Source organism: Mytilus trossulus, chromosome 4 (assembly GCF_036588685.1).
Source record: "Mytilus trossulus isolate FHL-02 chromosome 4, PNRI_Mtr1.1.1.hap1, whole genome shotgun sequence".
NCBI classification, from domain to species: Eukaryota; Metazoa; Mollusca; class Bivalvia; order Mytilida; family Mytilidae; genus Mytilus; species Mytilus trossulus.
In genome coordinates, this window is record NC_086376.1 from 27,355,367 (window position 1) to 27,381,863 (window position 26,497).

The window sequence follows — 26,497 nt, forward strand, 5'->3', positions numbered from 1 at the left end:
CTCTGAAACATGCGATGGAAAACTAGTGTATGTAATATATTGGTAGATTAAACCAATAGATGCATAATTAATATGCAGACACCATTAACACCTCAGTTATAACGTTAACAGCTTCGTTTGCAAAATTTTTCTATAAATAATAACAATGAAAAAATAGACGTTTGTATGTATATTTCAAACAACAGGTAAACATTTTTTTATTATAAAATGTATGATTGTTGTTTACAATAACAATGATAAAAAAAAGATCTGTTTGATTACCGAAGAAAACACTTGATTTTTACACCTTTTTAAATTGAAGAGCTACTTTTCTCGGTCATCTCTATTGAACGATACTTTTGGTAAAACTGAACTAAATTCTAACACATTTTGAATAAATTACTATTTAATAGCACGCTTTATCTGGGAGCAGTATATATGACAGAAATAATCCTTTGTTAAACTTCATCCTCGTCCATTGCCGTTGCTTGTCTTGTTTGTTTTTGCCTAGAAAAGAATAGAACATAAGGTCTGCAGGTTAATCAAGATTGTCACACACTTAGTTAAAACTTATCTTTATTTTTCAATCTGAGTTTAAACGAAGAAGAGGATATGATAATACTCCAATTTGCAGGGTACACTATGATGATTAACATCAAGAAATTATATTGGTTGAAAGTTGCTGGGTATAATTAGATATCAAATTTGTTCCTTTTTAATAGTACTACAAATTAAACGATTTTTTCAATTTTTATCGACGTTTTAGAAAATCATTAACATCCTCATGTATATATACATGTACAACCACGCAGTTAAGAGTTATAGGAGGCATATTAATTTAATTTTATTAAAATCATTTATAAGAAAAGTTGTATTGTCACACACTTTTGCAAGGGTGTTTCATTTCACTATATCATTAAGGTAATTGGGATTGTCATACAACAAGGACTATGTCAGGCAATTGGCTTATCAACATAATGCATGGACTAAGTCTGTCTGTAAGGTCGTTACAAATCAAAGTTGTGAAACTGAATGGATCTATAAATCCCAATGTTACATCTTTACAGTCTATGCTGAAATGCTGCAAAATCCTTCCTCCATTAATAATATGTTGTTTTCCCCGCAGATAAAGCTCCTAACATCATCGTGTTTGTATGTAAATCACATTTATAATGATTGATTAAAGGGACACTAGCTCCGAGTAAATAAAAAAACTTATATATATTATTTTTTCATTTATGAAATGCAAATAATGAAATAATAATTCGCTTTTAGCAGCAAGTATGGTGCATTTTTGTCAAAATAAACTAAAAAAAAACATTGATTAAGAATTATTCACTTGAAGGTAAATAATTTGACCGCATTGAATCCGTATTCATGTGAACTTCAATTTTATTCCTTAGCTTGAGAGGATAACACGTGAACTGCTTGTGTTAAGTTATCTAAGGGAAAAAATGTCAACATTGAAAGTGAAACAAAGGTAAATCATTTGATTGACTGATTCGACCCACAAAAAAATCATTTTTATACAGGTAAAAACGATGATTAACATTTATTTTTCATCTATGATATGAAATTAAATAGACCTAGAATAATCCAACAGCAGGAGTTTGTTTAATCTATTTATTTCTATAATAATGTTTACATCGCTTATATGGTCATTGGATGACTTTAGAGGTCAACTCGATAAATGAGTAGATGGCGTCCAGACTAGAATGCACACAAACGAAGATTCGTATTTTCATGCCCAGGCCCTGTTAATTATTTATTTTAGACTTTTTATAGTATGGATTAAATCAAACATGAGAATTAATCAAACTTGCTGAACATGAATTTGACAGCTAGTGCCCCTTTAATGAATAAGGAATTGACAATTCATTACAAAAAAAACTGAACATATATCCTGACTGCAATTACTAAATAGGAAATCCTGGATAACCATACGTTTGTACTATGTTTCTTTGGAAATTTGACCAAAAATGAATAATAAGATCTTCGATCACTTTCTGGATACATATCGTACAGGTGTGGCATCCGTGTAGTTGATCACGTTAATACAAACCCCCGTAATAAGTCTAGTTTGGTAGTTCAAATTCGGTAATAAGGGATGGGATTGTTGTAAAAACATAAGGAACATATCAATAACGCTCAATAATTTCGTGATTGCGTCCGTAAAATTTACGAAGTGGGGATTTCAACTTCACCATTTGGAACTCCTAGTTTAATATCTTTCTTGTGAGCAGCAAGGCTCAATCAGGAAAATCATAATAGGAAAAGCCAGCCTGGGAATATTGTATTAATAGCTATCAGTTACACACATACACATCCCCTTAATAAATAAAATTTTAAAATTCGATGAAAAAAAAATATTCCTTTTAAAAAATTTTTAATATAAAATATGTTGAAAAAGTTATATTGAAAACTGAAATCTTAGTGTCTCAATACAAAAGTAATTTTCCTTTTTTATAAAAGAAAATTTAAAAAGTTGAGATTTACAGATGGTAAAAGGTTTTGAAATCATCAGAAATTTTAGTGGAAAGCTGTAGTTTCGAAAGCTGTAGTTTTAGATAATAAATGATGAAGTAATTACCGTATCTTCTTCTTCACAAAAATCATTCGTACAAGCTTCATATTGTTTGATTCGTCCATTGCATTCTTCATTACTTCCACAGAACCGGGTCCTTAATCTGTCACATTTTTTACTACATAATGTCCATTGAGACCATTGTGGTAAGTTAGGATCTTCTGTTGTTGTTAGTTGAGTTGCACCTGTTGTAACTTCCTCTGTTGATTCTTTCTCTGTTGTAACTTCCGGTAGAGGTGAAACCTCTGAAGTTGTTGTTAAGTCCGTTTCACCTGTTGTAGCTTCCTCCGTTGTTGATTCTATCTCTGATGTAACTTCTGGTGTAGATTGTCCCTCTGTGATTGTTGTTAATTTTGTTACAAATGTTGTAGACGGTGATTCTGTTGTTGTTATGTTTAATATATAGGTCTTGAGCATGCAATTGCCGAAGTAGCATATCTGAATATAAGAGTGTTTCATAGAACTTATTTATCACATAGCTACATTAGCATTATGATCATAGAAAGTAGTTCTAAGATATATAACATCATTTATCGGCCTTACATAATGGTTTACCTTTTTTTAGGATCTGTTTTCTCTCACGGTATTATACAGATTTATGTTTTAGGCAAAAGACTACTGCAAGATATATTAGATTTTTTCGAAAAAATAAATGAGGAGGATGTAATCTTGTTCTTGGAATATCAAAATGTATTTGATAGGGTGGTAGTGGTAATGGATAGATTATTGTTAATTAAAATTTGGGTTTGGGAAAAAGTTAGGGAGTAAGGCAGAAAAGCTCATGATTGCTAAGAAGTGTATCCGAATGAATGGGTTTATTTCTAGATTTGTAAGCATAATTGTTCTATTTCTCAAGGATGCACACTCGATCCCATGTTGTATATTCTGAAAGGAGAATCCCTTGTGACATCAATTGGAAACAACCTGGATATACAAGTAATACAACTTCAAACTAGAACAGGGGAATATATTGAAACATGGTTAGTATGTTTGCTGACAATACATAACTCTTTAATAAAAAAAGTAGTCTATCGAAGAAATATTTTAATCTTTAAAACTGTTTGAAACCGCTTCAATGGTTTTAATGAATATGGAATAAAAATGTATAAATGATATAATAACAAGAATGTGTCCATAGTACACGGATGCCCCACTCGAACTGTGTTTAGTGGACTGTGAAATTGGGGTAACAACTCTAATTTGGCATTCAAATTAGAAAGATCATATCATAGGGAACATGTATACTGAGTTTCAAGTTGATTGGACTTCAACTTCATCAGATTCTACCTTGACCAAAAACTTAAACATGAAATGTGCACTCATTTTCTGTGTTCAGTAAAGCGTGAAATTGGGGTCATAACACTAAATTGGCATTAAAAGTAGAAAGATCTTATCATAGGGCACATGTGTACTGAGTTTCAAGTTGATTAAACTTACAACTTCATCAAAAACTACCTTGACCAAAAACTTTAACCAGAAGCGAGACGAACGGACGGAAGAACAGACGGAGGAACGAACGGACGCAGACCAGAAAACATTATGCCCCTCTACTATCGTAGGTGTGGTATACAAATTACTTTATTGGCTTACATGCAGAAAACTAAAACATCCTTCATAAAAGAGGACCTTTTAGAAAAAAATGTATTTGGCAATTACGAATCCATGTTCAAGGGCCATGCTTTATATTATTTTGCCAGTGAAGTAAACAAAACGTAATATAACAAAAATACTGAAAATTCAAAACAGAAAGTCCCCAATCAAATGACAAAAATTAAATGATTAAACACATCAATCGAATGGACGACTGTCATATTCCTGACTTGGTACATGCATTCTCAAATGTGTAAAAATGGTGGTTTGAATCCGGTTTTAAAGCGCTTAAGGAGGCTCGCGGGTATAAGATTTTCAGGAAAAAAACCTTTTTATTTTACATTACAAATTTTAGTAATTACCTTTAGTAGTTGTTACTTTATCATATGGTAAAAAAATCATCCCAAAAAATCAATTTGTGTTGACCCCAGTTGACTTTTAAAATGTCGATATCATGGAAAAGCTCTAAATTATCTTACATTACAAATTTTATTAATTACCTTTAGTAGTTGTTTCTTTATCACATGGTAAAAAAATCTAAAGCTCTAAATTATTTTACATTACAAATTTTCAATAAAATGATAAAACACATCAATCGGATGGACGACTGTCATATTCCTGACTTGGTACAACTTTTTGGAATTTTGGATCCTCAATGCTCTTCAACTTTGTATTTATTTGGCTTTTTAACTATTTTGATCTGAGCGTCACTGATGAGTCTTATGTAGACGAAACGCGCGTCTGGCGTATAAAATTATAATCCTGGTACTTTTGATAACTATTGGTACATGCATTCTCAAATGTGTAAAAATGGTGGTTTAAATCCGGGTTTAAAGCGCTTAAGGAGGCTCGCGGGTATAAGATTTTCAGGAAAAAAACCTTTTTATTTTACATTACAAATTTTATTAATTACCTTTAGTAGTTGTTACTTTATTACATGGTAAAAAAATCATCCCAAAAAATTAATTTGTGCAAAAAATGCCATTTTTTTGGCATTAAAATTGAAATATCTTTTTTAACTCATCGGTGACCTATATTTTTTATTGTTGTTTTCGAATAAGCTGTACATAAACTAAATAATTGTAAAATTTAAGCGATTTCTGTAGTTTAGTTCTTTTTTTATTTCGATATTACCGCTATTTTCCCAATTAGTTCAACAGAAAAAAAGGCCATTAACAAAAATGCTTGCTTCTTTCGAAGGCAGATTGTGAGTGTAAATGAACGGTGAACCCATTTTTTTTATTTCATTTGTCTTTTAAGGATAAGATAAAGTTCGTTTATAGAAAAATATAGGGAAATCCTATTTTAAATACAAAATTTAGACCCGCGAGCCCCTTTAACAGCCGCATCAAGTTCCATTTTGTTTATTACAATGCGTGAACAAAACAGACATTATAGGTAAAATTGTCAAAATATGGATAAAAGATATAAAGAACCTAAATAATAAATCATTTAAACCATTATCGAATTTTTAAAAAGCTAAAAGATTCATTAAAGCCTGAACAAATTGACCTTTTAAAAACCGATACTAGTCACTATCGTGTAAAGTCATTCTTTTAGACCTATAAATTGTTTAAGTTCTAGTCAATGTAGAAAAATGGAGTTGTTGTTGATGCCAAAAAAATGTATCTTAAAGATTTTCGATGCTAATATAAAAATAATTCAACTCCAAATAGTCAGTCTAATTTGAACTTACATTTTGCGAAGGAGTAAATACAGGATGATATTTGGGGAAATTAAAAAAAACAAAATAGCTTATAGGAAAGGAAAACACCTTATGTGAAAATTACTTCAAAATATAAATCTATAATGGGAGTTTTTTTCTTTAATTGCATTTTCCTCGACAAATGGGACTCTAAAAAAGTTACTTCATCTGGCAATTTAGATGATGATTGATTAAATGTGTAAAACATTTAGACCAAAACCTGTCAATCCTATCCTTGATTATCAAATAATTGCTGATCTTGTTAATAAACTAAATACTGATGGTCAATGGTATTTGAGAAAGTTAACGTAACACTTAAAACGATATTTGAAAGAGAAGACTTAAAAGGTTAAAGACCAATTTCTCTAGATGATACATGATACAACAATGGTGTTCTGTTTTTAGTTTTTAAGTTATGCAGTTTTAAAATAACCAAATGAAGTCTATCGTCAACGGTTTTGGGGTTCTTAACACCTGAGATCACTTTCATTTTTTGGTGGACTCGTGTTTCTCAGTCTTTTTCTATGTCGTGTTTATGTACTATTGTGTGTCTGTATGTCTGTTTGTCTCTTTGTCTATTGTCCGAATGCCACTACTGGTAAACGTTCCTCTCTGACGATTCCTGTATTCAGCACATATGTGTTAACATTAATTATCATTGACATAACTATGAATTTACTGTTTATATGGCTTTAATTTTTCGACATTCTAAGAATTTTCTACCCCGTAAATATTTTTCTTAGCTGTATTTGACAAAACCTTTGCGAAATTTGGATCTGCAATGGTCTTCAACTTTGTAACATTTTTGCCTTTTTTAAAGTTATGATTCAAGCGTCAGTGGTGAGTTTTGTGAAGACGAAACGCACGTCTGGCGTAAATATTAAATGTTATTCCTGGTATCTAATATGAGTTTATTTGTAGACGAAACTCTTGTGCGTGTACAAAACAAATACAAAATCCTTTAATCAGTGATTAGTATATCTAATAAGTAAAATCACAAAAATACTGAACTCGAACAGGAAAGTCCCAAATTAAAATGGCCAAATCTAAACCAAATCATATCAAACGAATGGATAACAACTGTCATATTCCTGACTAGGTATTGGTACATGTATGTTTTTATGTAGTAAATTGTTGATTAAACCTGGTTTAAATGCTAGCTAAACTTATCACTTGTCGAAGAGTTTCATTGTAATAAAAAAAATAGTCAAAAGATTTTGTGTTATAAGTTAATGAAATTGTGATTTGTTGTTCATCAGCATTTGGTATGTTAGATTTTCATGCAAATATGACGAAAATAGAAAAGTGTTTATACATAGATATCATTCATACTTACAGAAGTTGCATTACATGGGCTTCCATTATATGCATACACACCATAACAATAACCATCTTTTGAATTTAAACAGTATAAAAAATCCCAACAATACGAAGGACTGGGAAGCTGTAATAAAATTAACAATTCTGTATACTTATGTATGTATATCAAAATATTTTAATGATTTTAATACCAAACTTAGAATAGACCTAAATGATATGAATTACTACGTCTGACTTAAAAATATATACTTCAGCTGGTCCAATCAACTCAAATATTTTACGTTATCTGACTCTAATATCTAATTACCTCTGACCCCAATATTTATTACCTCTGACACTTATATTTTGCAACCATTGGCTCTAATTATTTACTACCTCTGAATCTAATATTTCACTACCTCTGACCCTAATATTTGACGTTTTCCTCCTATCCTAAAAGTTCTACTAATTATTTTAATTTACCATCTTTGATCCGAATATTTTGCTATCTTAGGTCCTCATATGTTACTCCCACTGAACATATGTTTTACTAATCCTGTATCTAATATTTCTTTACTTTGACTCTTATATTTAACTTCATCTGATTCAAATATTTTACTTCCACTTATCTCGAAGACTTTATTAAATCTTAATGTAACCTATCGATGGTAATAATTTTAAATCTTACCGTTACATCTTACATACACCTACCCATATACTTTACTACATCTGTCCCTTAGATTTCACTACGTCTTCTATTTCAACAGATCATAATACTTCACTGTCTCTGACTGAACCTACTATTTCCCCCTGGCTTTGAATACTGGTATACATATGTTGCCTTCGTTTAAATGTTGTACAACCTATTGCCAAATTAATTTCCTACCTCGAACCATACACATTTACTTCTTTTTATTCAAAGTATTTTATTATCATTGACCAAACTACAAAATTATTGATAATCCTAATGTTTTTAGTAGTTCTGACCTTAATATCGTATTACTCTAATATTTAATTTAGCTATTACTAATTCTTGTATTTTATTACCTCTTGTCCCAAATAATTTTCCACAGTGACAACATGTTTCTACACCATACCTTATATTTGAATCCCTTTTACCCCAAATATTTTATTAGTTCTGATGCTCACATTTCACTGGCTCCGAGTCGAAATATGTTCCTACCAGAGTCCGGAATGTATTTAACACTGATCCCAAGTATTCTTTTTTCTCTGGTCGTTACATTTTACTTTCTGTGAGCCTAGAATGGTTTACCTCTAATCATATGATTTTCTACACATTACCCAAAGATGATTCTAAAACATTATATCATACTTCTTCGGATATAAATAGTTTACCCCCTAATGCGACTCGCTTCTGATATTAAACAATATCAATTTGCAGACCATGATGTTCTACGAATTGTGAATGTGGTTGTTTTTATTGTTACTTAAAGAAGCATTTAGAGTCAAGTTAAATTAAAAAAGTACTTTGGTTTTCCCCAATAACGATAATAAATACTCACCAAACATGAACGAGAATGAGGGTCCTTCATCATGTATCTACACTGGTCGTCTATTTGATATCGTTGTCCGGCTAATACAGATTTGTCGAAAAAAGTAAAATCGCTATTCACTGAATGATGTTTTAAACATTCATATGTAGGTTCATACGTGGTCTCGTTCGATATCAAACCACTCAGGCTAAATGAAAGTGATGAAAAATATACATGTTGATAGCGAATAGTATGAAAGGGAATCAATATTTGAGAATTTAAAACTCATTTTTTTTCTATATGTAAATGTCATAGTATCCAAAATTATCTAGGTATTCTCTATTTTTCACAAGGATCTAACAATTATACATAGACAAACAAATATTGGATTACAAATAAAGGTAAGGATATTATTCTTATCGTCATAGGTACATAGGTACATAGTAGACTACCAAATAACATTTTAACACAAAACTTGATGAAACTTAACGTATCTCTAAATCAAAACTCTTTAAATCCCTCACTAAGTACATGGATTTTCTAAATTTTCACGGATTTGGCTATACTTTTTGGACCTTTTGGATTATAGCTCTTCATCTTTTATATAAGCTTTGGATTTCAAATATTTTGGCCACGAGCATCACTGAAGAGACATGTATTGTCGAAATGCGCATCTGGTACCGTTAATTTTTTTCTAAAGAAAATAGTGTGTTTAAATTGTTTTCCTACCTAGCCAAACCTCTGTCTAAAAAGGTAACTGTAACGTTTATTGTCTATGTTTTTTTTATACTTGTTTTTACTGGTAAAAAAACGAATAGCTCGAATGATTTTTCAAATGCAAAATATAAATATAAGAAAATGAAACCTTCAATTTTGTTATTGTGTTATGTTCAAATTTTGTATTCTTGTCTTTCGTTTTTGCTAAAGTAGTTTAGTTGGCCTATAAGTATTTTTATTTTAACTTGTTGGCATGTATCCTTATTTTAAAGTGATTAAGATTACAGCACAATGTTGCATTCCTATTTTGTCATGTTCATTTCATATGTTTGTTTGTTTTGTTCATAGATTGTTGACAATATATTGGAATTTATGCGGCTGTCATACAAGTGAGAGGTGAGGCTAGCTATAAAACTAAGTTAAATCTACAATTTTTTAGCTTTCATAAAACTCTTCATAGTATTCTTGGGTTTTTTTTGAAAGCCGGTAATGACATATGTTTTAATGTACTATTTCTTTAGGGGGATAAAAGTCTGCATAACAAAACTTTGATATTTTGAAAAACTAAGGCTTTTCTATCTCAGGAATAGAATACATTAGTTGTATTTGGCAAAACTTTTAGAAATTTTTTGTCCTCAATGCTCTTCAACTTCAGACTTTATTTAGCCTTTTAAACATTTTTTTGATTCGGGCGTAATTGCAGAGTCTTTTGTAGTCAAAACGTGTGTCTGGCGTTAGTGTAAAATTTTATTCCTGGTATCTATAATGAGTTTATTATCATCATGTCTTTGATTTAAATAATTAGACAGACAAGTGTAAAATCCCTACATAAAAAATACATTTTCATAAAAAAAAAAGGAAAATTTGTACTGAAACATACAAAAAATAGGATGATTGTTTAATTCTACATTGAAAGTACACAATTTTACAAATATCGATTTATATATTTCAGTACTTTTGTATATTGAATTATGCACATACTCCAAAAATGTAAAGTTTATAACACGGGTAAATATTTGATAATTAATTACGGTACGCATGTATTAAATGTACAAAGCAACCCATCGATTTATATAATTTCTTAGTGAACTTTACGATTTAGTACACCCACATTATATATCTATGCCATTTAATAATCTAATCTAAAATCTATATCCAACAATATACTTACTTTTTAAGGTGCGCATGAATGCTTTCAATGCTGCATGGAGAAAATTTGTATGGATTGTTCTTATATGTAGATTTTCCAGCGTTAAAGTTAGGCGACATTACGAACTGTTCCTCTGTCGAGCAACCAGGAGTGATATCATGGGAACACCTCAAACTGAAATTAAAGTCAATCAGTTCAGTGTTATTTTTGTTAACATGGATGTCTAGGGTTCATCTTATACTAAAATTAAATATATAGTGACAATATGAACATCACGTACTTAAATACAAAGTCTAGAAACTCAATGTTACGTCAGTTTACATAGATATCTAGGGTTCAACTCACACTGAAATTTAAATATACAATGATAATATGGGCACATACGTATTTAAATTTAAATCCTATCAACCCAATGTTTCATCAGTTAATAGGGACATCCAGAATTCATCTGACCCGGAATTTCAAAATGCAATACCCACATTAGCAAACCACGTTCATCAGCTTTCAGTAATAAATACATACTGAAAAAAAATGTACAATGCCGATATGGGCACACCACATACTTACATTCAAAGTCTTGCAACTCAATGTTTCGTCAGTTTACATGGTCAAAAAGGGTTCAAACTCATTCTGATATTAAAAATACGGTAATAATATGGGCACATCCAGGAGCCTGTAATTCAGTGGTTGCCGTTTGTTTATGTGTTACATATTTGTGTTTCGTTCATTTTTTAATATAAATAAGGCCGTTAGTTTTCTCGTTTGAATTGTTTCACATTGTCATTTCGGTGCCTTTTATAGCTGACTATGCGGTTTGACCTTTGATCATCGTTGAAGGCCGTACGGTGACCTGTAGTTGTTAATTTCTGTGAAATTTTGGTCTCTTGTGGAGAGTTGTATCATTGGCAATTTGGTGGGTTCATTCTTCTCAATGCGCAAGTTCAGTTTGGAAAAAATAAAACACATTATTTGTGAAACTCCTCTTTCAAGCGATGGTTAATTACATTTAATTAAGAGACGTAATAGTTGTGTTAACTTACTTGTGAGCTATTTCGTGTGCAGCAGTTCTTGAAACAAATCCTATTGCTGGTGACTCAACAATCGAGACGGCGTACCAAGGTTGTTTACATATGATGCCATCTTTATCAAAAAAAGTATATCCTAAAAATCAATACTTGTACAATTAATTAGAGGCAATAATTGTATTTTAGTATATTGTTAGTGTGTGCCTATGAAGATGTATACTAGCAATAGGAGATGTTCCAATCCCTCATTGTGCTTTTGATAACAATAATCTATTTCTACTTTCAAATTCTACAGTAAGCTACCAAAATAGCTTCAAATAAGGCTAAAAGGGAAATAAAACACTTCAATAAAAGTCGGGATGATTTGAATTTACCATAAAATTATGGTATGCATTCCTTACATTATTTTGCAGAAAAAATGATCCAAAAGCCTGAATGATGACGTAGAAAAAAGATATAGTTCCTTACATGTTTTATATTAAATTCTTAAAAAAAGACATTTGCCAATGTAATAAAAAGAATAACTTATTAAACAACAACAACAACAACAACAATACTTTAGTTTAAGAGGAGTACACAGTTAGATATATAACTAATCTTCCCTAAGGCCCTCATCATGAAAAATCAAACAAAATGCAAACATATACATTGATATAGGAAGATGTTGTGTGAGTGCCAATGAGACAACTCTCCATCCAAATAACAATTTAAAAAGTGAACCATTATAGGTTAAAGTACGGCCTTCAACACGGAGCCTTGGCTCACACCGAACAACAAGCTATAAAGGGCCCCAAAATTACTAGTGTAAAACCATTCAAACGGGAAAACCAAGGGTCTAATGTGCATACATTAGTATAAAAAGTCAAGTATGATAATAATGTTCAATAGAACTTGATAAAAAAAATAAACATGATGACATGATCAGTTTTTAAATATTATTTATGCATCTAGGTTGATTAATATTTGTAATATTTCTTAATGGTATTGGTAAATTATTCCAAAATAATGGTCCAGAATACATAAAAGATTTTTTGAATAATTCTGTTAATTAAATAATTCAAATATCGAAAAATATTCAACTCGTGACCGAACAACACTAGCTCTTGCACGCTACGCGCATTCGTGAATTAATATGTTGTTCGGTCACTCGTTGAATATTTTTCTCTATTTGAATTCTTCGATTAGTTATAAATTCTATAAGTATTAGACGTCAATTTGAACTCATATATAGAAGAATAAACGACAATTCAGCATTGAGGAAACTTACACGTATATCAGTTATAGTCATGATATTTATTGGTAGATTAAATATAGCTTAAACTCTTTCTTACTAAGACTTTACAACATGCGGAGAGAGTTTTAAAAGCTTCAAGATTATATCATTTTGAGTATACTGTGTGCCAGCATTATGACGTTTGTTCTATTATTGTCCCAGCCTCATCAACCACATCACGTGCACAATATATTAGTTTATATCACAGTACATCTTTGTTTTTTTTGTGTTTTTGATGTTGAGTTTCTAATATGTTCTACAAAAATAGCGATCCTACCTTTAACTGCTCTTTGAAGAATCTTTAGCTGTGTGTTGTTCCGCACCAAATCTTGCCTAAATGGAATAAAACATTTAGAACACATTCATCGTTATAGAAATTATATATATGTTACAGTAAATAGGTGAAATTAGGAATTACACGTAATTACTAAACATTTCAGTAAATACCTGTAAATACTAGCCAATTTAGTAATTACAAGTATTTACTAGTTGTTTCAGTGATTACTGGTAATTACTGATTTTTTTGGTCATTTTTACAGCTATTTACTAACTTGATGTTTTCGTTTTAAAATTAAAAACATAACTCAAGATACCAAATAAAAAAATAAAGGGGTAGGGATTTTAAGGGAGCTTACTTGAGGATGTATGAATATAAGGCACATCAAAAGTGCAGACTCTTTAGTGTTTGTGAATTGAAACTGGAAAATGGTTGTTTTATAGGTCTTGAAACTCCGTAAATATATGCATGCAAGACAATGATATCAATCCAAAATTGATTTTCATAATTTGATAAACTAAAATCTCAATCATGCACTGTGGTTTAAAACTTTACAATAACTTTCTCCAAATATCTTGGATTTCTATCAAACTTGGACAGAAGCTAATTGTTTATTATCATAAGATAATATCCGAAAACAAAGATTGTAAAAAAAATCCTTTTTTTCCTATATTACTTATAAACATGATAAATGGACTAGTTTTTTCCCCAGTTAACATTACATACGCTCTGCAGTTAAAGTTTTTAAAACATTAGATTTAATAAACCATCCTGGATTTTTACCCAATTTTGACAGAATCCTCTTATAGTGCTAGTCAAAAGGTAGTATCTAGAGGAAAAATTTTAATATTTTTTCCTCATTTTTGTTGAGCCTGCGATTAACAGCAAAAGTAGGCGAGACTATTTGTTCTGCAAAACACTTAAAATTTTAATAGCTTAATACATCGATAACCCATCTTCAGCTAGGGATTGAATTGAAGGTCACATGAATACGTATTCAATGAGGTCCAAATATTCACTCGCAAGTGCACAACTCATTAACCTTGTTTCTCAGCTAATTTACCAAAATAGAACTAGATTGGCTACTAACAGTGAATTAAAATTCACTATATCATTTTTATTAATGATTTAGCAAAAAAAAAATGTATATTTTTTTTTTATATCTCGAAGCTAATGCACATAATAGTTCATTCCAGTTCTTCATCTTCACAACGTTATCGGATCTTTATGAGGTAATAAGTCTAAATATTCTTCAAACTCGGAATTTTTTGTTGAAAAAAGTTAAAACATAATGCTTTGGGAGAATTTTCCATTTCTGATTTCCATGTCTGCTGAATTTGGTCAAAAATTATCTGTATAATGTTCAACTTTAACCATTTTGGATTTAAACTAAAGTTAATCTGATTTAACTAAATATTTGAAAGTCCACATTTATTCAAGATATTTTTAATACAAATCAACCATTCAATATTATAAGAGTACTAACTGATCTTCTAGTTAGTATTACCATAACTTTTGATCATCTGACCATAATACAACATTGTTTTAGCAGTCAGTAATAAGGTGTAAAAACTCATTTTTAAATCAGTAATTACTGGTAATAACTGGGCCGTTTCAGGAATTACTTGTATTAACTAAGTGCACCGGGAATTACCTGTAATTCCTAAATTTTAGTAATTACATGTAATTCCTAATTTCACCTATTTACTGTAACATATATAAAGTATGCATATCAAATAAGGAAAAATTCTGAGGTTCAAATTTGTCAGTATGTGTTAGAATGTTGCCTCCAGTATATGCTTGGTAGGTACAAATGTACTATAAGTGGATAAGTGGATCTGTGTGCATAAAAAGGTACCAACAAATCGAAATCAATCTAAATGTGCATTTTGTAATACATACTGTGTTCAACCTTCTCAATCGCCACGTGTTCATTTTATAAAATTTTGGTGCGACGAATATTTTTATTGAACTATTTCTTATTTTGTGAGTGGTCAGGTGAATGCAGCCTCTGCGTGCGGTATTTTATTGGTGTGTTGAAGACCCATCGGCAATCTTACGTTTTGTTCTGCTCTTTGGTGGGGGAAGTCTCTTTGACTCATTCTCCCTTTGCATTTGCTTTTTTTCGATGCTTGCAGGAAATCTTTTGTAAGTTGTTGTTATAATGAATTGATTTGCAATTTTTCTCATCTTTTTACCAAACAATATAGTACGGTAAGATGCATTCCCTATCCTGATTTTCGTTGTAGGTTATTTTTCAAACATCACTGATGTGTAGGTAATAAAGTGTGGGTAAGTTTACTGACGACATCATTTACATGTAGAAATGATTCCTCTCATGAAGTATAGAGAAAACATGTTCTATGTATGCGTCATTACAGTTCGATCGACCTGATGGACGTTCCTTACTTCCCTATCTTAAAGTAACGGGCTTAGTATTTCCAACAGATATTTGACATGTCCATATCGGTAGCCTATGCTACTAAGCTGTCGGTAAAAATGGCGTATATAGCAAATTGCAATTTAAGTGAAAACAAATATGAAGATGAAAAGGGTACCCTACACTTCGGTTTGAATATTTACAGCTGGTCATTTCCAAAACATCAAATCTTGCCTCATTCTAATGACTGGAATTTGCTATGTCATTCTGTTAAGGCAAAGAATTAATGGATTGTGATCTTCTAACTGTCAGCATTGAGCAAATATCGACCTTAAATTTGATTTTACCTATGCAATAGGTATAAGGCATGCAATTTCTGTACAACCTAGAACTATTCAAGGAGCTATTATCAAATTTCAGAATTTTATAGAAAGAAAAAAGATATCTAAAATATTAATATGTTTTTGAAGGATAATTTTAAGCTTATTTACCCAGTAAATGCCATCACATGATCAACATCTAACATTAGGTAACTGTTATTGTATACATATTTCACAAGAGCATCCAGGGCCTTATCAGCATCCAAGTGTATTTCTGTTTCTGTTAATTTAATTGGATTATCTGACCATGCTGCAGCGGCCTCGTGTGCCTATTATAAGATATAATGCATACACATATGTTTCATGCGTCAGAGGAAGAAAAGTTAGCTGTAAGGATTATCATATGTTTCATGCGTCAGAGGAAGAAAAGTTAGCTGTAAGGATTATCATATGTTTCATGCGTCAGAGGAAGAAAAGTTAGCTGTAAGGATTATCATCGATTGTATCAACTGTAGCTTTTTATATGTTTCCAGTTTTATGTTTTATGAACATTATTTAGACAACTTTTCCCAGACATGGTATGCTCTTCGAATAATCCGGCATGTAGCTTGCTGGTCAAGATGTCTTTTTAAATGTTAAAGATTTAACGATGAAGAACTCAAATAAACTGAATATGTCTACTTTTTAAATTTTAAACTTACATGTTTATCAAATTCAGTCCATTTTTTTCAAGTATAAACCTCACAATATGTTTCGAATATTGGACGATTTTAACCTAGATATTGACATGGGATTAGGAAACCTTACCAAATATAAAGTTGAAATGTTTATTTCAATATATATAGGGCTATATGTAAACATATGCCAATTTCTTAAAAAAATGATTAAAAGATACCGGTAATCTATTTTTTATGGGTTTTAGAAACACCAAAGTTGGTCTATCCCCTTAAAAAGAATAAGGTGTCTAGATGGCCTAGCCAAATATTGCAAACATTTTTGTTTCTGTGATCAATAAATGCTAAATAGCTACATTTTGATTCGAGCAAAAACTCGAATAAATTCTTATATTATCAAACAGGAGATTATAACACTGGACCATAACAATTATGTTTAGAGGTCGAATTTGACCTCTAAAACTAGCCAAGTGAAAAACTTTTATGTTTCCGTCTTCAAAGTGATAAACATAGAAGCTTTGACTGACTATCATATTGAAAAGGAATTTGGGAAAAAAATGTCATTAAGACCATTTTTTCTTTTTCTTTTTCTTTCTTCTGGAAATATTTTTTATAAAATATATGGCTTATTAGGTCTATAGAAAGATGATTTTTGAATTTCAAATTTTTAACGGATAATACAAGACGGTCTTTTAAAGGCAATCGGTAAAGTTTCGATCTCTCGGTGAATTTTTAACGAAAATTTGCAACAAGTTATTATTCACCTAAGAAATTCAAATATGTAATAAAAATGGTAAATGTGGTTGAAAGTTTCGACATTTACCCTAATTTTTTTTATCATGTCTATCCTTTGGATAAACATGTCACACTTTTTAATTTCAATACATAAACACAGGCGGATTTCTGTAAAATCATTATGAAAATCTTCTTAACATAATTATGCTTTGTATATGTACAACAATTCTTTGATAACAAATCTTTTTTTGGCGGTATACTAGTATTCATCAAATGTTGAATCATTGAATTTTTCATTAAAATTGGTACAAATAATCTTCATACGTTAATAAACATAATGTCATTGTGAAAAAGATGGGCCAATGTACTCACTCGACTTCAAGTTAAATCAGTTTGAATAATAATAATAATAATAATAATAATAATAATAATAATAATAATAAACAAACAGTCGAAAAAATGCATCTTTTCCAAATATGTTACAGTTTGATGTCGTGAAAATTAAATTTCACGTAAGCGTTTAACGTTTTATAGACAATACTCACCATTACAGGGATGATTGCGTTAAGATTACACCGCAGTTTAACATCTGGTGCATATTTTCTAATGTTGAAAAATATATTATCCATCTGTAAAACACTTTGTTCATAATTAAATTGAAGAGCCACTGCTATTAATTTATAGTATACCGGGTAAATTGCCGAATGTTAACAGAAAATAACTGTAACTGTGTATCATTAGTTAGTTTGTCTGTCTGTCTGTTTGTCTGTTCTACATTTCAGAGTTGATAGCTAAATTATCACGTTTACTTCTGAAAACAATGTTTACATCCCTTATCAACGCTTCAAAAAGTAAAATCGCATTTAAAAAGTAAAATCACAAACATATTTAACTTGTAGTTATATGAGCAATCTAAAACTATTGTTTATTTGAATGGAGAGCAAATTTGAAGCAGGATGTTTCATCCTTTTTGAACACATGGTGTTGTGTTACTTGGTCTAGTTTATATGTTTCTACATCATATCAGTACCTATATTTTGGCATTGCACAAGGTAAAACTGTTCTCAGATATTTAGTTACGTCTTTACACCAAATCAATTGAATGTTAACTGATTGATATGTAACGGTTGGGAAACTTCATTAATTCATTAGATGTAACTGGATTTGAGATACCTATCAGCAAATGTAAGTTCGGTGTTTGGTAATGTCTATTCGTCCTCCAAATCTAATTAGTACATGTAGATTCCATCACTGCAACAAGTGTGTTATGATATTTCTCTACTCGAGACAGTTACATTTAGATATGTAAAGAGCGAGTCTTGCCGAGCTTTTGAATAATTAAAATTTTACTGTTGAGGGTGAAGAAATATTGTAATACACGTGTTAGTGTGGTGGAATATGTGTGTCTTATGCTTTTTATCCTAACTTTTTAAAGATTTACAGAAATATGTGTTCTTCATATGTGACGTCATCAGACATGGTCACTTTTTTCGTGACGTTACAATAGGAATCTCGCAGAAATCAAGAAAATTAAACATTATAATCAAATGTCGACCAAATCTTTGTTGAGAACAGATATTTTACTAGAGACGAGGAACATCTTTCTCACATCGCTCAAGAAATGTGAAAAATGTAAAAAAAAATTTAAAAAAATAAAATAGAGAAAGTCCTTATTGTTAAATTACGGTACTTTGGTAATGGAATGTTGTGTCATCTGTAACCATACCTCATTTACTATTTTTAGTAAACAAACATTAATTACTTTGACACTTATGTAGCTTTGATTGCTAATTACAACACTGGGTCGATGCCACTACTGGTGGACGTTTCGTCCTCAAAGGGGGGGGTATCACCAGCCCAGTAGTCAGAACTTCGGTGTTGACATGAATATCAATTATATATGGTCATTTTTCATAAATTTCCTGTTACAGAACTTTGAATTTTTCGAAAAACTAAGGATTTCCTTATCCCATGAATATATTACCTTAGCCGTATTTGGCACAACATTTTGGAATTTTGGGTCCTAAATGCTCTTCAACTTTGTAATTGTTTGGCGTTATATAAACTACTCTGATCTGAGCGATACTGATGAGTGTTATGTAGACGAAACACGCGTCTGGTGTATTAAATTATAATCCTGTTACCTTTGATTACTATTTAGACCACTGGGTCGATGCCACTGCTTGTATACGTTTCGTCCTCGATGGTATCACCAGCCCAGTAGTCAGAACTTCGGTGTTGACATGAATATCAATTTAATATATGGTAATTTTTATAAACTTCCTGTTACAAAACTTTGAATTTTTCGAAAAACTGAGAATTTTCTTATCCCAGGAATTCATTACCTTAGCCGTATTTGGCACAACATTTAAGAATTTTGGGTCCTCAATGCTCTTCAACTTTGTAATTGTTTAGCTTTATAACTATTTTGATCTGAGCGTCACTGATGAGTCTTATGTAGACGAAACGCGCGTCTGGCATATTTAATAATAGTCCTGGTACCTTTGATTACTATTATGGTTTTGCTTAATAGTACTATAAAATACATGATTTCAAAGATTTTACAAATTCTAATGTTTACCGAACTGGCGTAAAATGCTACTTGTTCCACCATCAATGCTACAGCTTCCTCTTCCGTCTTCTCAATGCCATCCAGATTTCTAAATCTTAAATAAAAAGTGACCAGTCAGTTTATTTACTTTTATAATGATCCCAGTATAGACCTGAAAAAAATATTTTTGAAATTCGAAGAATGTTATACTGCAGTAGGAAAACGTTTGGCGTCAAAATAAAATGAAATATTGCTCTACTCGTATGTGTGTGTGTCAAAACCAGATTGAAGTGCTTCTAAAAATAAGCAACCACAAACGACTGATGTGTACCTTTTTGTTGGCTATTTGGTATCTTTTTTTAAAACAAACAAATTAATAAAATATAAATTTATAGGTAAAATTTTCAGTAAAATTGTAAGGGATTTGATTAAGCATTGTTTTCAAAATATATGAAACTATTCTCTCACCAAAACAATAATATTTTCAAAGATTAACATTTCTACTCACAAACATATTGAACTCCGTGTGCTCTTTGTTTGCTTATCCCAAGTCATGAGTATGTAATGTAATGTATATCGTTTGATATTTTGCCATGTTTATTTCTCGTTTATTTTCTATTCTGCAACTGGAGTCTCACAATGCCAAAAAAAGGGAATGCTTATCCAGGTGCGATTTAACCATTTATATGAATGTTTCTATATCAGACGGTTCAACCACCTTTCTATGAGAAAATAATGAATGAAATCATAGCTTACTGTTGATAAAATTGAAAATCGTTTGTCAACAACAAATCTATAACGTTTTCTTCTTCATTAAATAGATGTCCTTCTGTTTGTCTTTTCTTTCTCTTTCCATTATTTTTCTGTTTTTCATTTGCTATTTTATGTATTGCCTCCTCAGATAATATGTCGTCCATTTTTAATTTCTTATTTGCTTTTAACACAGGTGGTAGCTTGGCATCGGGATGGCCTTCTGCATCTAAACCTATTATTAAATGAATGATATGTCAATGCCTTTGCTTGATAAAGGATAATTGATACATTTGTGTACATAAAACAGGAAACATAGATATAAACTACCTATGCATATGACTAGTACCACTTTTTAGTAGTAGTTTTCTTTCACGATATATACAACTAAACAATCTTTACTCTTTCGTTTATTTTCCTAATTCAATTATGTATCCCGGTTACTAGTAAAGCAATTCATATTTGCATAGAACATGATGGACGACTTAGATGGACGAATTAGACGACTGTTTACCCTTTCCGGATTGCGACAGTTTTTGCATGGCAGGTAGTGCAAGGTGTTTTTTCCGTCATTGTTTTTTTATTGATAAGATTTGAGAATCAGTAAACTATTGTTGTCTCAAATGTAACTGGAAGATATTTATATAAGTAAAGCGTCAAGTTTCTTTAACATTTCAAAGTTCTCTCCCTTTGTATGAACTTTTTATACAGCTTATGTGTTTTGCGTCTGGTGTTTATTAAACATCGGCGAAAGATAACAAATGGATGATAAAACTCAGAGTCAAAAACAAACAGGGCACAAACAACGAAAAAAGGCTCAAAGGAAACGCTAAAATAAACAAAACACAACATATAAATGTTCACAAAGACAGCAACATGAACAACTATAAAAACCGAAAGATATCAGTCTTTTTTTTCAACACTTTTCATACTATCAAATCTACAAAATAAAACATTTTTTTCTGTACAATTGTGTTAAAAGCCTATTTATATTGAATAATTTCGCTCGTATGTTGAAGAAGTCGACGCATTTCTGGCTTTTTAAAAAAAAAAGATACCACCATCTATATGTATTTTACAAACCTGGTACTCGCGGTTCGTCTGTTCCAGTAGGAAGATTATCTTCCTCTCCACCGAGATAGTCAACATTATGGGGAACTTCATCTAGTGCTTTATCATATTCAGCTTTCTTGTCAGCAGCAGATCCAAGTATTTGTATTAGCTTATCATTTGTTAATAAGTCTCCGGTCTGCATAAAAAAAGGCCTTACTCATTTGTAAGATAAGAAGAAGCAGATTCGATGATATATTAGGGGAATAAGTTCATACCAAGAAACTTTTCGATGCATATTCAAAGGTATATAAGTGACAGTCGTAATGAATAAGTTAAATTACATAAGATCTTTACATATGCTTGAACAATTGTAATATCGATATAATAAAAAAGATATAACCTAGAAGTAAAAGACACTAGTAGAAGAATGTTATTCTTAAATTGACATTGTGTTTTTCACATCATCTGAAGTCTGATCCATGAATTATTCAGTCATGTTCAGGTCATCGATCAATTTCCAGATTTATTCACTACCGTCTGAAAATGTCTGTTAAGATCTTTTACAATTAGTCTTAACAGTACTGAATATACCGCAGTAGATAAGTCTGAAATTGACTGAAAGGCTAAAAATTGACTGAAAGACTGCAAATTGACTGAAAGACTGCAAATTGACTGAAAGACTTAAATTTACGTATTAATGCATTGTTCGGTGAATTAAGATGTGTTTAATTAAGTCAAAGGATGGTTTATAAAAAAAAAATATTTGCAAGTGAGAGTTATTTTTGTCTGTATATATGATGAAGGAGCAATGGTAACGTCTGGCTAATAATTAAATTTTAATCCTGGTATCTTTGGTGATAACTAATAATATTATTTAAAACTGTCTATTAAAAGCATACTGCAAAAATATTAAAAATTGGTTTATATGAAAGTAAAAATTACTACCGATTTAAAGACTTACGATTTCACATCTAGACGATGAACAGTCCTTTTTAAACCGACATTTTACCATGATTGGAAATCTGAGTCCATCCTCCTCGTAATAATAAAGTGTTGTCACCTAGCAATAACAAAAATATATATGAAACACAACAAAGGTTAGTGCTAAATGGTCTACTACTAAATGGCAATCCTAAATTTTTATTGGGTGTCTACAGAATATGGTCTTGCTCAGAAGACTAAAGCATTAGTGATGATATTATTAAGTTAACTGTAACGGTAGTTCGTTTTTTCCGTGTTAACTAATTGTTATTGTTAGGTTTATTCCGTAAACGTTTTTCATGTTCTATTTGAAATAAACATTTGAAATAACTTTGAATGTTTCAGTTAAGGTTTTATTTTACACTAACTGTTTAAGCACAATATTCTTTTTGAGGATGTAATCTGTTTTCAGGCCCGCCATAAAGTTTTAGTCCAAAATGGCAATCGGTATTGAATACGATTCTTTGGTATTCTCTTGTAAATATACGTGAGTAGATCACATGACTGGGGTAGGGAACTTTACATTTATAGGTAGAACATCCCAGTACCAAGAGTATAGACATTAAACATTGGACATTATATACATTACACATAGCTGATACGGTGATAAGGCAGATTATTACACCGAAAGAACATTGTCAACCGCGGCTGAATGTCCTATATATATAATTATTTTCATTTATACTTGAAATAAAAGTATTCATTTATTATATTCTGTATACATCTATGAGATCGTTAAAAAAATACGTTGCAAACTTGCTGTTGTTGAAAAATAACAAAAAAGGGAGCAAGAATTCTTAAATTGAGCATTACAAACCTGACATTGAGATTAAATTTCGTTTTAAAATATACACTTAGAATTGAAAATTATAATTTCACTTTTAGATATTATCCTCATAATACTAACTAGTACAAAAATTTATTGCAGAAAGTGCGCACTTTTGCCATAGATGTCCGAAATGTGACATTTCACTAGGAATATATACAATTAAAATTTCCAAAATAGCCTACGAACAGTCTCTTCGATTGTATGCATTTAAAAAAAATCATGAGTATAATAAAGTTTCCCTCGGGGAAAACGTCGTTTTTTAGCGAAATATGCACAAACAAGAATGGTAGTTAAAATATGCCAAGGGTGAAAATTCTTTTATTTAATAGCTGTATGTATTTGTACAATGGTTACGGACTGTCATAATTTTAACTTCTTTTAAAAACGCAAATAGCCAAAATTTTGAAAGTTGAAGGTGTGTTAATCTACCGAATTAGACTATTTACCGGGTTTGTAATAACATGAGCAACACGACGGGTGTCACATGTAGAGCAGGATCTGCTTACCTTTCAGAGTACCTGAAATCTCCCCCAGTAAGTTTTCTATGGTGTGTCTTGTGTTCGTTTGTTTGTCTGTTTATCTTTTTCTTTATTTACCCATGGCGCTGTTATATTTTCTATTCTATGAGTTTAAAATAAACTCGTCATAGACACAGGATTAAATTTGTATTTACACCAGACGAGCGTTTCGTCTACAAAAGACTCATCAGTGACACTCGAATCCAAAAAAAGTTAAGAAGGCCAAATAAAGTACAAAGGTGAAGAGCACTGAGGCCCAAACTTCCTAAAAGTTATGCCAACTACAGCTAATGTCATCTATTCCTGAGGTAGAAAAAGCCTTAGTAATGTTTCTCTGGTATCTGTATCCATTCTTTTCACAATCACAGACCTGCCACAGGAATTTGCTCAAAAAGTACATTAAAACTTTTCCCCTACCTCATTCTTTTTTACTTTTTTCTTCTTTACTAGATACCCGACTTCATCCTGTATCAGCAGTGGTATAGTTTCTGGAGAAAACTGGTCATTCTTTTTTAGTTGTAATGTTTTCTTGTGATTTTTATAAGAAACAGGAAGAAACAGCTCTTCCTTCAAATCGCACGGAGCTTCATCAGTTTGTCTTTTGTGTCTGGTTTTATGTTCTAAGACATTAGATAAGTCTACGAAAGCATAGTCTAAAAAATATATGGCTGCATGTGAGTATACAAATAAAATGAGGAATATTCCTTATTTCCTAGAAACTTTAATGTACAAAATAAGAATTACTAGCATTTGCAAAAAAACAAAACGCTTTTCAAGTATCAATTTTATGCGTCTATGGTGCTTTTCGGGAATCCGCCTTAATCAAGAACGCTCAAAACCGAATAATGGAAGCCAAGGGTAGTACTGTATATAAAAACCAAAAACAGTAAAAAAAAAATAAAAAAAATAAAAGAAACAAAAAGGTTCTAATAATATTGATAATCAAATCAATTTTAAGTAAACTTTGACAGAGGGAGCTGACATCATTGTTTCTTTTGTGAGTTCTAAATCTATAAAATATTCAATTTTAGAGAAGTTTATAAATTATGTCAATACCGATGTACTGACTACTAAGCTGATGATATCCCCGTAAATTGATAGTCCTTCAAATATAGCCTTATTAAAACGTGACAAAATATATCATCCATACATGTATACGAATCTGTGCAAACTCGAAAAAGTTTGAAAGCATTTTGGGGCCTGATTATGAAGAAGTAATATACAGTGTGTGTGATTAGGAAAATTCCAACAGTTTCGTGTAATTTTAGACTAAGGTTGAATAATAAAACTGAATTCATAAATACAGTTTTCTGCGTATTACGGTAGATAATATACAAGTTACCTGATCCAGAATCATGCATAAACTTTCCTAGGGAGCATCCAATATAACACAGAATTAGGTAAGGTGTCATGTTTAACTGCTGCAGAGGTAGTTGTGTTAATAATTCAGGATATCTAAGCATATCGTGTAATGAATTTCATATCATGCTTATGAATAAATCAAGGCATTCGCAAGAATACAAAAAGGTCATAAATAACTTGGCTTATTGATTTCAGATGATACTTTTTATTTTATACACACTGAATGATACATTTCTTTATTAGTATAAATCAGAGAATTGATAAGGCCTTCGTTTCAGAAACTAAAGACCTATGGGTATAAAATGATTATTTCTTGAAATTTTGGTGTACAACCAATTGAATGTTGGCCAATAATATTGCGTTATTTTGTTCCTAAACCAATCAAAATATGTTAGTGTACGTTTCACTCACAATGCATTAGATTATGAAATGGCGAAATTAATTGGACCCCTTAAATTCGGTCGATTGAGGTTGTTTACAACCACTTGTATGACCGTGCTGCTTACTATATCATGGCGGTTAAGTTTGGTGATCGAGAAAGCGAGTGTACCAGGTATGAGCCACAGAGATTTCACCAGGAAAACTAACAATAATATTCTAGTCAATTTATATCGGAGTCAAACGCACCTGCCAGTATTTTTCTTAGGTTATAACTCATAACTTCAGTGTCGACAGACTAGTAATCACTGTAGATAACTTCTTCGACCACTGACCATCCTCGCATATGAATTTGATTTATCAAATAGTTCTCGCTTTTTCCAAATTCAAATATGACAACTGAATCATGATTGATTGCCTGGTTTATTTTTGACTGCTTAACGTCCGGCGGCAAATATATCACGAAAGGAGCTTGTCACATGAATTGAAGAGATGTAAAAATTGATTCTAAGTTACTTTTACTCCTTGATTTCCCTAGCTAGCAAAATGTTTAAACAATATTTATTATATAAAATGTTTTTCAAAGTTTAAAATATTGTGAGTTATTCATTCTTTATGGATTTTACTAATAATTCGTAACAATAGTGTTTGATACATGTTGGATAAAAGCCAGAATGTGTATCGTCGGTTAGCTAGGATTTTCCGGCCGAGTATACATACATATATAGAAAGGAAACTATCTGCTAGAAAACAAAGAAACATCTATGTTAAAAACGTTAATGATGTAATGCAAAGAGACAGTAAATATGAAAACAGATTTGAAAAACATTGATAAAAAAAATAATCTGCTTTTGCCCTGAGACTACTATAACAC

At 31.1% G+C, this 26,497-nt stretch overlaps 1 protein-coding gene across 1 annotated transcript; it reads right to left on the minus strand.

The window, feature by feature from the left end:
* Positions 1 to 308: 308 nt before the first annotated feature.
* Positions 309 to 25,295, minus strand: LOC134716535 (uncharacterized). Its single transcript, XM_063579545.1, has 15 exons — positions 25,226 to 25,295; positions 24,301 to 24,536; positions 22,517 to 22,615; positions 21,586 to 21,751; positions 20,509 to 20,737; positions 19,783 to 19,867; positions 17,747 to 17,830; positions 15,964 to 16,121; positions 13,093 to 13,148; positions 11,558 to 11,678; positions 10,539 to 10,691; positions 8,681 to 8,858; positions 7,195 to 7,302; positions 2,570 to 3,001; positions 309 to 486 (listed from the first exon to the last, which is right to left on the minus strand). Exons 1-15 carry the CDS (start codon positions 25,293 to 25,295, stop codon positions 445 to 447), a joined length of 2,217 nt encoding a protein of 738 aa, XP_063435615.1. The 3' UTR covers positions 309 to 444.
* Positions 25,296 to 26,497: the final 1,202 nt, after the last annotated feature.